This window comes from Homarus americanus, unplaced genomic scaffold (assembly GCF_018991925.1).
Source record: "Homarus americanus isolate GMGI-L3 unplaced genomic scaffold, GMGI_Hamer_2.0 scaffold44060, whole genome shotgun sequence".
NCBI classification, from domain to species: Eukaryota; Metazoa; Arthropoda; class Malacostraca; order Decapoda; family Nephropidae; genus Homarus; species Homarus americanus.
In genome coordinates this window covers 3,060,304-3,072,891 of record NW_024756871.1, presented here as the reverse complement: position 1 = coordinate 3,072,891, position 12,588 = coordinate 3,060,304, and the positions used below count along the sequence as shown (strand labels likewise).

The window sequence follows — 12,588 nt, the reverse complement described above, 5'->3', positions numbered from 1 at the left end:
ACCTTTCAACAAACCTGCAGTCTGATATTGCTGCCCCCCGATGGTTACCGTTCCCGTCGGTTCGTCCTGGGAGGAATCTGAACTACCTGCGTCGCCTTTGTCTGCCGAGACCAACAGAAAAATTTGTCGATGTGAGGTTAATGACCATTTTATAATGAAGAAAAGTGCATCTAGGGATACAATGATATTTGCTTTGACATTTACACAGGGAAAATAAAAGATATTAAGAGGGTAAAGATTTCTACAATGCCTACATCATGTTAATTCAATCACATTTTCAAGATGTTAAAATAAAAAAAAATAAAAAAAATTCAAACAATTAATATGTTAAAAGGGACAAGTTATTCATGTTAATAAAGGTGACATAACTTATTAATAATTCAGCCAACACTATTAACTTTGATGAGTGTATATCCAATTGATTTTGGTGACTACTTTATTCTGGTACTGAATTAAATATCTCTCTGTCTCTCTGGTTTAAATAGAAGTTACAGGGAAAATATCATGTGTTAATAATCATAATTCTATTCAGTATAGATATCATAGTTTTTAAATACAGCACTTGTAAATGGCTAACATAACCCAACTTATGAAGACTACCTAATATTTGGGTAACGTTCTTCAGCCAGACCTTTCCCATTAAGATACCGAGTGGCTGGAACAGAGCATAAAAACACACTCCTCCATCTACTCACTATCATTGCTACAACACCTACATGGACCCCTCAACACCACCTACATGGACCCCTCAACACCACCTACATGGACCCCTCAACACCACCTATATGGACCCCTCAACACCACTCTCCAACACCTACATGGACCCCTCAACACCAGACTTCCCCATCATTACGTGCTCTACTAATTCGTGGTGTGGTACACTCGCTCCAAAACTTATCTTTACGAATGGGTTGAATGTTGTCTTCGTATGGTATAGTGCATTTTTCCCAGCTGAGAAAAGATCCCCCACCCCAAGTTACAGCTGATTGGCTGCTGCAAACCTGTCCAATTTTGTCCTGAGTCATGATGTATATCTAAATGAGTTTTTTCATAATGACCGTTTCTGACGAGAAAGATATTTAACTAAATTATATAAGGATACATACCTTCATTATTTCAATCAGGAGCACGTAGGAAGTTTATCAGAAGTGTTAAACGTGAATTCACTGATAAACTCGGGTAGCAAATTCACGCTTTCGGAGGATGCATTTAATATACTGCATAGTACTTATTTTTACCCACAATAAGGCATACTAAGACAAATTACATATCAGTAATAGTACATTATGCAAAAACAACATTTTAAAAGAAGAATCACATTGAAATATTACAATCACATTGAAACGGTATAATATTTCAATGTGATTCTGATCTTTTAAAATGTTGTTTTTGCATAATGTACTATTACTGATATGTAATTTGTCTTAGTATGCCTTATTGTGGGTAAAAATAAGTACTATGCAGTATATTAAATGCATCCTCCGAAAGCGTGAATTTGCTACCCGAGTTTATCAGTGAATTCACGTTTAACACTTCTGATAAACTTCCTACGTGCTCCTGATTGAAATAATGAAGGTATGTATCCTTATATAATTTAGTTAAATATCTTTCTCGTCAGAAACGGTCATTGTGAAAAAACTCATTTAGAAATACATCATGACTCAGGACAAAATCGGACAGGTTTGCAGCAGCCAATCAGCTGTAACTCTTTTGAGGAGGGCGGGGCATTTTCTCACTGAAAAAACAAAAACAAAACTCAATATAGTCAAAATCACCTTGTCCGTTGTATAATTTTATCATAAAAAATCGTAAAGATGCCCTTTGGAGTGAGTGTACAAGTCATGTAATAACTGCCAACTCTTCTATTCTCTACAAAACAAAAGCCAAACATAGAAGTTTAGCAACACATACAAGTGAAGTTTAACAGCATGGCAGGTAAGACTCGTACAGTATAAGTAAACAATACCACCTGATACTTTAACAACCTCACCTGATATCTCACCTCCACCTAGTTCATTGAGAATTTTACGGTAAGATGGCCGTCTAGCCAGGATTTGTCGTTTACGTGACGAGTCTTGGTCGTCACCTGCATCCAAAACCTGTAAAGCATATAAAGCAATTAAGAACAGCACTACTGTACTTAATGCAACAACCACTATTTACATAGGTTAATATTATATCACACCAAAATCAATAACCATATTTCTGTTTGTTTGTACCATTTTCCTCTACCACTTTCCCCTGCCTTTAAAACTGCTGTGCCTAGATTAACCCTATAAAATGGTAGGAAAAGAGCAAAGATTTTACAAAACAAACTCATACATCATAATTGTTGGTGGGGCAAACCTTAATGTTCTTTACACACTTACTAATACACTATAATATTTAACTTAAAGCATATATTTGAGTGACAAAATTACACTACATAAAGTATAAAGTTACATTTATATATATACTGTATATTTTTACTAATCACCTGTACTGTCTGCAGAGTGCCTCCACCTGCTGACTGAATAACCGAGTTGGTAGTCTGTGAAGGCTGTTTGAGAAGGATCACGTTTCCTTTAGTAGAAAGTTGCACAGCTTGTAAGGCTGTACTTTGGATGACACTTGGTTGTGGCTGTTGTATCACACTCGATATCTGCAAGAAATATACAAAATGCTACATGTGGCACGGACAAAATGGCAATTTATAACTTGAAGAAACAAGAGCATTAGTACAGTACAGAACTGTCATTCCAATAAACAGTTCAGGACAGCATACAGTACATCGTGCATGATGTAGGTTGTGAGGGATTTTGATTCTGTACTGATATTTTATGACATGAAGCCAAGACATGATGTACAGTATTCATTAACACTGAAAATATATGTAACCCATAAATAGTTGATGTCATACAGTACTGATTTTGCCTCTATCCCAAAATATGGTAGAAGTTAATTGTTTAGCAATCATCTCAAGTTGACTGAATGTCTAGCCAAGCATATTAATACTGTACTGTACCTATACAGTAAACCTTCTAGTATCTGCCATGATTGGGAGCAGAGTTGAAAAATACTGTCAGTGATTTTAGATAGAGTAATGCTTGGAAATATACAGTACCGTATACTGTATGATTAGTGTATTATAATGAGAGTGACTTAAAGCATTCAGAATATAATAAATATCATGCTTAACATCAATCAAAATACTGTATAGCTAGTTACATACTACAGTAGAGTACACGTACAGTACAGTACTGTACTGTAGATATACACGCACAATCTATAGTTTGGCGAAGAGTTAAGTAAAGTAATTAATACTGTTGCATCATCACCCAAGAGCAGCAGATCCACACCTTTCCGGTCTTATTTTGCCGCTGATTGGCTATTTGTTCACCACCGTCACAACAATACTGTACAAGATATCTCACATGAGGTATTTTGGCAACATAACTACTACCGTAAGGCCTTGAAAGAGAACTTTATAGACAGATAAGAAGCAATGATGCGTCACATCAGCAGACACACAACCCAACCTTCATCCTAGTCAGCCACAATGATATGATTGCATTAATCCATTCACTTGTAGTTGTCTCCTAACCATTGAATATGTAAAAGCAGCATAACAAACTTATATTTACCTACAAGTACAGTACAGTATAAACTCATCCCCACTAGACAGTAGGGTGTGAGGAATGGAACCTCTCAACTTTGCAGTACTGTACAGAACAGGGGTGCGTCGTTTAGCAATTGGGATGCGTTCCTGATAAACAGATCGCTAAGTGATTTGATCGCTGAGCAAACAAAAACGAGATATAATATTTTAAATGAGGGATAACGAGGAATAATTTCCATAGAGATGGCACGTAACTGTGTACCGTGGAGTTGGCTAGCCACCCAGTAGCACTGAGGCTGTGCTGCGAGATATGTTATTCTTCAACTCGAAATTTTGGGTAGATATACGTGAACAGTATACAGTACACATTTGTTCATACAGACTGCATAAAAAAAAAAAATCACAGTTTTTACCTGGTCTGCCTGTTCGCTAATAAGAGCAGGGAAGAGGGAGGAACAATCACCTAAGTACACAATATAACAATAGTACGAGGTAATGAACAGTCCGTACAGTACTCAATAACACACCAAAGTCACAACAATAACAGCGATGCACAGCAATAGGAATGATACACAGTGACTGATGATATAGAGCAATATAGTAAAGCACAGATTACAATGTACAAAGGCAGGGTAAACACTATAGAGTAGTAACGGCTTGGGTTCACAGGTGGCGCGCCGGTAGCATACCCCTACAATATGTGATTTCTATATAATAATCCTAGATATGTACCCCCCCCCCCTCTGGTTACCAAAAGAATTATTCCTGTTTTCTTATGGAAAAACTGATTTCTAACATTCATGTTGGCTGATTCAAAGGTACAGTAGTATCTTATACAGTGGCTCTCTTTCCAGATGGTTTAGTATCAGCCTTGATAATACAACGTTGCCACGATCTCCGAGTGGGTCGGGAGGCATACAGCATCACGCTCGGCATTAACTTTACACCACTTAATTGTCATTTCCACCCTTTTTATAGGACTCCTGATTATATACTGTCTAGGTCGGTGAATAACCATTGGTTTTACTTCTCTCCTGAATATATTCCAGCAAGTTGGGGATCATTAAATAACCAAGGGGTTTAGAAATTTTAAATGGCTAAATCAAATTATCGCTAAGTGAACGATCACTAAACGGCAGATACCTGCATTCGGCTCAACACGAGTAAGAATTAACAACTTGTTCATCCGGCACTTCTTGGATAACATAACTCACGAGGACCTAAGACACAACACCCATCCACTGATGCTTCATGCCTTCTATTGCAAGTAGGACGAGATGAACAAATTATCAAATCTTGAGACTACACAGTCAGTCTGTGCTCTACTCTGTACAGTGCATTTTCAAAACCAAAACAGAACACATCACCCAATATAAACCGAAGGCAAAAACAGTACAATACAAGAGAACGAGTTAAAAGAATGTAGATTAGAAAACCCAAACATGGTGCCTTATACAACACTGTACCTGCACAGTACTGAGGGAAAGGACATGGAACTACAGTACAGTATCTCCTTCACCCACTGACACAAAAGTATCCCATTGGTTATCAGCAAGTTAGTATAAAGTGACAAACAACATTCACAAAAAATGCTGTCATGACCTGCATCATACATTCCTCGACTATCGGAATAATTCAAGCCAATATGCACTCTTACGTGTATATAGAAATACTGGTGCGTACTGTTCATATCACTACAGCATTAAGACCACCTGAGTGACGACATACTATCTAAGCTAAAAACCCCAAATCAAAATACTTCTCAAGAGAATAGTGTACTGTACTACCTAATGCTCTCACAATGGATCAATGTGGTGAGGAAGACCCAAGGAGAGTTAGACCCATTCTTTATGCTGCTCATATCAAAACAACCTTACAGCACAGTACTCAAGAGCCATAAAACTAAATTAATCTATATCTCTCAACACTAGGAAAAATGTTGAGATGTATGGGAATACCTAAAGTCTGATGACGGACTGTACAAGGAATATAATTGCAACGATAATTAAAAAAAGTGACAATGAACCAATGCTGTATAGTGTAATCCAGTAAAGTATACTTATCAACTGAAAATAAATTATCTGAGCAATGTATGTATTCAATTCAGAAATATGGAATAATTTAATTTTACATAATTTTCCACATACTACATGAGAGCAAATGTGGCGAAATTGGACAATGAGACAACTGTGTGTGTGTGTGTGTGTGTGTTACATGGTGATTATAGGTGAATGATGACGCTGAGAGCTATTTGTAGACATAATAATATTGAGGGTGTTAGAGAATAATGAAGTAAATACTGTAAATGTACAGCACAGGTATTTGCAGAAACTAATACGGTAATATAACTAAAAGGTATAATAATTAATCGTTTCTGTCTACCCTAACTACTGCATGGACCCAGGGATGACCGAAACAATAATACCAACTAAAATATGGTTTATTACATGCTTTCCTTGGATACATTTTCATAACAGTATCCACTTTATGGTTGAGAGATACATACTGTACAGTATACTTATATTAAAAAGGACTATACTGTATATGAGTCATCTAAAAAAGGACACTGGCCCTAATAGAGGCCACTACTCTACTATATTATGACTGAAGGATGAAATTAATACAAAATACTCTGTACCAAACTGTGTGTTTAGAAATTAATAAAGGACATAATTTTTTTCACATTGGCCTCTACAGCACAGTGCAATACTCTATAGTACTTGAAAACAATGTTCAAGAACAATTTGCTCTGTTCTAATTTAAACCCCGAGCGCCATAAAAACTTCCTAAGTGTCATTATCTATGACTCAAAACCATAAAAAATAAAGTCTATGTTTATAACAGGTTATTATTACAATTTCGGTATCAATTTTTTTTAGGTTAGGTTGAAATTATGATTTCCGATGGTTTATTTCAACTTCCAAATAGGTGGATAACCAAAAAGATAATTTAACCTATAATAGTTTAGAATATATAACAAAATGAGCTAAGAGTTCCATCACCATAAACGTTTTCCAGTTTTGTTATAATAAAGTACAGTTCATTACACCACTTAATTCTAATTTCGTATTAAACTAACAAAATTAATCTTAATCATTATGCCAAATTATCCAGTTACATATTATCATTCATTAATCCAAAGTATTTTTACTTACATATAACGCAATGGAAATCCTTCATTAAGTCAAATTAACCAGATTTAATATCCGTTGCCCCAGTCACAAGTTCAAATTACTGTACAGTACAGTACATGGAATCGGTAAGTGATCTGTTTGAATGGAGTTGTGGTGAGTGCGTCACTAGCTCCCGTAATAAGGTCAAGAAAGTGGGAGACCCAGCACCAGTGGTTAGTAGATCATAATGTACTTGTTGAGAGTTACAAAAATACTTCACTCTCTTAGATATAATCACTAATTAAAGTGTCTATAACAAGCATGGAGGAGGGGCACTTGTGGTCAAAGTGTACGAAACTCCCGAGACTAAACGTGTTAGTGTAGTACAGTACTGTTGTTGTTTTTCCTATTTATAGCGGGCGAGCGGTGGCCCCGGCAGCAGCAGAGGAGAGCGGCCTTGTGATGGTGCAGATGATACAAACTTTCGCCCATCCCGTCCACCTTCACCACACTCGGAAGAATGAACTAATAACACACCTGGTATTTTAACAACATGGCGTGGACGTCACTGTTTTAGCTGATGAGAGGTTCAAGTGATGTCGAATACTGTTGGTGTTGTCCTTGAAAATATTTCGAGTTGGATCTTTATGTTGAATACACATTACGGTGTCCATTGAACAAGACAGGCTAAACAAATAAAGGCTTGTTTGCGGTACAAAGAGGAACTACAACGTGGCTGTTAACCGCAAGTCGTTCCCAAACCAATCAATGTTGGTTTGAGGCTTCTTGGAATCATCTTCAATTCACTATTTAAAAAACATAATACATTACGTAAGGGTTGTGGTTTGTTTTGAATGATTCACACGAGGGACTAATAACAATCATTTCATATTATAAGTGATGTGGTCCACAGTACACCTCCCAGGAAGAGTAGGGCCAGCTAGGGTGAGGTATCTTTGGCCAGAACCAACAAACGAATGGCCTCTACCTCCAAGGCTGCTCTGCCAGACCAGGCGACTGGCCTCCCCGCAGGTGTTACTTATCAAATCGCGAACACCAAGACAAGTGTCAGAACCCCACCCCACTCCCGGAAGACAAACTAACCTCACCCAGCCACAGGCCGATAACCGCCACCAGACCCACTTCACTACCGGAACAAACTACACCATAACTCTACTACCCTATAAGTAAATACCACCACCTGTCACCTCTACCCACATGCCTTTAAACGACTTCCTCTTCCGCAACACAAACACGTCAAAACTCGTTATCTCCCACACACACGACTCATCGGTACAAGATACAACATCCATAACGTTAAGCTACCCATGAAATTTGTTACGTCATGCTCTGCCACTAACTACAGGCACGGACACTTAAAATTTAATATGAAAACACCTGCTAATTACTTACAATCTAACAACAAATGGAACAAAGCAGCACAACGACCTAACTCTCAATCACTGTACTCACTAAACAGCTCCAAGTCCCGCCTATTGTACTCTTATTTGTACCCAACTATGTAGTTCATGACATCACTGCTGACTCACCACCATGTGCGCGCAGAGATGACCAAGTTCCTCAAGTAAAAAGTCTTATTCCTGTAAGTTTACTAGGAACCGAGATTAAATAAATGATCATCTGGTGACTTTGGGTATTGTCAAATGACATGACGATTTTACTGAATGTCAACGAAACTCTCACTCTCCGGGCGCCGGTACAAACGTCTAGCGCGGAGTGAGTCATACAACGTAATCGAATTAGATCACCTCATCACGCACCCAAGTAATTTAACGATCCTCCTGAAATGTGAACACGAGTTTAACTAACAGGAAAAATCTCAATTATTAATCTTCTCATAATACAATTCTTGAGTGCGGTTTCCAAGTTTTAATTGAGTTTTATTTTTTCATAATGTGCAGTTCATACTAGTGTTAAATGTTACTTTAGTCTTTGATTTCTACAAGAAAGAATGAAATCAGGATATGAAACTCATACCGTACAACGACCAAGATAAATATCCTAATAAAAACATGAATATTAGGTTTAACTTAAGCCCTTTCTGGTGGCTTAGTTCGTTTCCGCATTTCAAAAGGACAACCAAGTTTGTGTTAACATGACAATCGACATAAATCTGTCCACTGAAGTTCAAATTTGTCTACTACCTGTACCAACATTGAGAATGTAAACTGAGAAGATGCCAGAATAAAGTCCATATTATAATGTGAGGCTCAAACTGGCTGTGTGGCCGTAAGCGTAAATTATTAATTAAATGGTACTGTATATTACAATAGAAGAGTGTTGAGCAGTGGGGTCCCCGAGTTGGTTGGAGCGCCGCCGCGGGTGTCTGGCTCGATCCCATCTGAGTCCCTTCAGAGCCGGCTACGTCACGCTCACGTCATCACCACAACACTAAGCACACTTTATCCCTCACAATTACTATACTGTACTGTCACTAATGTTTCACTGTGACCACCGCAGTTTCACTTTTCCTGTGTTACAATACATCAGGACCCAAGACACTACACATAACTGTATATCTACACATATATCCAGTCCATGGTCGGTGCGAACACAAGTATAGAAGAAATATGATGCATACAGAGCTCGTGGTTTGCCTATACTGTACCCGAATAGCACGCTGTTCTCGTGCACACCAATCTCACGTTATCTTAAGAACACTGCCGGCTGTGGCCGGTTTTAAGGCGGGCACTGACGACACACACCTTTGCCAAGGGTCACTAGTCTCCGGGGAGAGTTGAGGGCAGCGAATGGTATATTATCCAGAGTTGTAATGAAGAGCAGCAGCGGCGGCAGTAGCGGTGGTGAGAAGGATACTAGAGGCACGTGTGGACGGTAGGGAACGCGCGGCGGTAGTGACGACGTCACGCTGCTGGGCGAGAGAGGACCCACCAGGCTACCAGCCACCACCACCCAGCCAACTCTTGCCACGCCAGGCGAGCCCCCCCCCCTCCCCCCTCCCTCTCCTTGTCTATCCTACCTCGACCTCTCTGGGAACAAACAGTGGGGGAAATTTATGAATTTCTCAGCTGGAAACATTCTTATCAACTAGTTTTCACAAGGTTTGAATCTATTTTATAACATTCACGTTAAGGTGGTGTCTGTCCGTCTTATGTGTGACACGGGGTGGGGTGGGGTGGGGTGGGGTGGGGCGGGGGTGAGAGGGGGTAGTAGACTATACAGGGGGACGGTCAACACTACCAAGTTTTACTTTCACCAAGACGAAATCTCACGTATATATTAGATTTCCTATACCCATCACCGTATCTTTAACAGAATAAACAACAGACGTTATTAAAAAAGGACTAAATTGACAAAGTGGTTAAGGAGCGAGGGGGGGGTGGAGAGATGCCATATACCCCAATACAAATTAATATGTTAAATATTGCCGGTTTGTGTTGTATCATATTTAAGTCTAGTCATACCCACCACCTAAAATGTATAAGCCTATGTATAAGTAATAATATTGACGTTAAACTGTGAAATGATCAATATCTATATATACATACTGAGGGAGAAACAAGGGGGGTGTATCGCGTCATCAAGGGGGCGGAGCTTGAGTGATGACGCCATCAGCTCGCTGACATCACGCCAAGCTGAGGGTCACTTCCCAAGTCCTCTCTCTCTCTCTCTCTCTCTCTCTCTCCTAAAGGCAAGCATGAACTACGCATACCTCCCAGATGGGCGCTGTAAACGCTTCTGTGCTTCACCTTGCACAGGATGTAAGGGGGTGCCCAATAAACTAGCCCCCTCGGGGGCAATCTAAAAAAAATCTAATATCTCTCCTAAAATCATCGTTGGGTGAAAAACAGAACACCAACTGTGATAGCATTTCCGGTTAAGACGTGGGGGGGGGGGCTGCATAGTTTATGTACATGTTTATCCAATTGTAAACCTGTGTGACAGTTTTACAGAATATATTATTATTGTACAAATTATCCAGCTGAGGTAATACGTCATACAGCTACAGAGATTATCCCACACACTGAAATCAGAGTGATAAATACACGTGCAACAAGTAGTAAACACAGCCATAGACAAATATACTGTATGTGTGGGCCCTGGGGACACACATACACACACGTTCTGATCCAGCTTTGGCCCACGAGGAGGTTAGTTTATTAGGCACCCCCTAGGATCTGAACCTTTCCCCAACTGCCGCTTAAATAATATATCACCACACCAGTCAAATTGGTTGGTCACCAAAAAAAATAAAAACAAAGATAATATATGTAACAGAGTACAGTTGAGTAACGTAACGACAGGCTTAGATCACCTTTCTGTAACTTGACAACATATTAATCCAAGTTAACACGTGTTGAGGAACTTTCTGCTGTAAATACTCAACACACAAGGTTTTCATGGACAACTGTGAGTAATAAAAGATGAGAGTACATAAACAAGTTTCTCTGGGAATGTCTGGCACCTGTCACATCTACTGTTGCCAGATAGCGCAATCTACTACAGACATAAATAAAAGTTTCACCCCGTTATCTTGGATCTAGGACGTTGCTTTTCGTTATACACACAAAAGAAGCGTCTCTCTAACTGTAACACCATATCTACAACAAACAAGATCATCATAAAGTCCCGGATTAGATTACCAAAATTCTTAAGACGGGTTTCAGTTCGTTTTATCTAGGTTAAAGGCAACGCGTGCCAGTATATGGGTTACGACACCTGTGCAGTATTGTGAATCAAAACATCTACTATACTAACTTATACTTCGGGGTACAGTGTCTCGGTAGTCTCAGGGAACAGGATGTGAGGGTACAGTGCTTCGAGGTTCAGTGTCTAGGTACAGTGTGTGATGGTAGTGTCTTGGTACAGGGTGTGAGGGTACAGTGTCTCAGGGTACAGTCCCAATCTACGGATCACCTGATGATTAAACACTATACCGAACCATGCCCAGGAGTTATAGGGTACCATGCCCAGGAGTTATAGGGTACCATGCACAGGAGTTATAGGGTACCATGCACAGGAGTTATAGGGTACCATGCACAGGAGTTATAGGGTACCATGCACAGGTGTTTTTAGGGTACCATGCACAGGTGTAAGTGTACCATGCACAGGTGTTATAGGGTACCATGCCCAGGTGTTATAGGGTACCATGCCCAGGTGTAAGTGTACCATGCCCAGGTGTAAGTGTACCATGCCCAGGTGTAAGTGTACCATGCCCAGGTGTAAGTGTACCATGCCCAGATGTTATAGATGGTAAAGGGGTTAATCCAACCTATTGAAAATAAATCTATATTTTCACCAAAACTTTCAACCATAAATAACAGAAATTACACCAAGATTCTAGCCCCACTATTAACAACCTAACTGACTCAGCCACCAGCCAGGCCGCCCTAACTGACTCAGCCACCACCAGGCCCGCCCCTCTCAGCCACCAGCCAGGCCGCCCTAACTGACTCAGCCACCAGCCAGGCGCCCTAACTGGCTCAGCCACCAGCCAGGCCGCCCTAACTGACTCAGCCAGCCAGGCCGCCTACAGCTCAGCCACCAGCCAGGCCGCCTAACTGACTCAGCCACCAGCCAGGCCGCCCTACAGCTCAGCCACCAGCCAGGCCGCCCTAACTGACTCAGCCACCAGCCAGGCCGCCCTAACTGACTCAGCCACCAGCCAGGCCGCCCTAACTGACTAATTAATGCCACAGATTTCCCACCAACTCACTGCGATATCTGACAAAACATAATGACTCGTGTGGAATCATAACAGTATCTAAATTACGTTCGAGAGAGTACAGGTGTGACATCAACAAGTGAGGTGCGACAAGTCATAATTTAAAGTCAGGTGTAAAAAAAAAAACGGTGGTGGACATGGGTAGGTTGGGTGGACAAGGTGTGGGTGGC

At 40.2% G+C, this 12,588-nt stretch overlaps 1 protein-coding gene and 1 long non-coding RNA gene across 11 annotated transcripts in view; both read right to left on the bottom strand.

The window, feature by feature from the left end:
• The window catches only part of LOC121857049 (cyclic AMP-responsive element-binding protein 1-like), a 42,112-nt gene that overhangs the window by 10,029 nt on the left and 19,495 nt on the right, over positions 1–12,588 (bottom strand). For 5 of the 10 annotated variants that reach the window (XM_042352913.1, XM_042352905.1, XM_042352907.1 and 2 more), the window contains 3 exons: positions 2,477–2,641; positions 1,991–2,099; positions 3–101 (listed from right to left, as the gene is read on the bottom strand). In XM_042352913.1, coding sequence (XP_042208847.1) covers positions 3–101; positions 1,991–2,099; positions 2,477–2,641 — 373 coding nt within the window. The remainder of the gene's footprint in view (positions 1–2; positions 102–1,990; positions 2,100–2,476; positions 2,642–12,588) is intronic. The other 5 variants (XM_042352909.1, XM_042352910.1, XM_042352908.1 and 2 more) reach the window with 4 other exon arrangements.
• On the bottom strand, positions 253–1,021 carry LOC121857054. Its single transcript, XR_006087100.1, has 2 exons — positions 782–1,021; positions 253–735 (listed from the first exon to the last, which is right to left on the bottom strand). It is a non-coding gene; the product is annotated as an uncharacterized LOC121857054 (long non-coding RNA).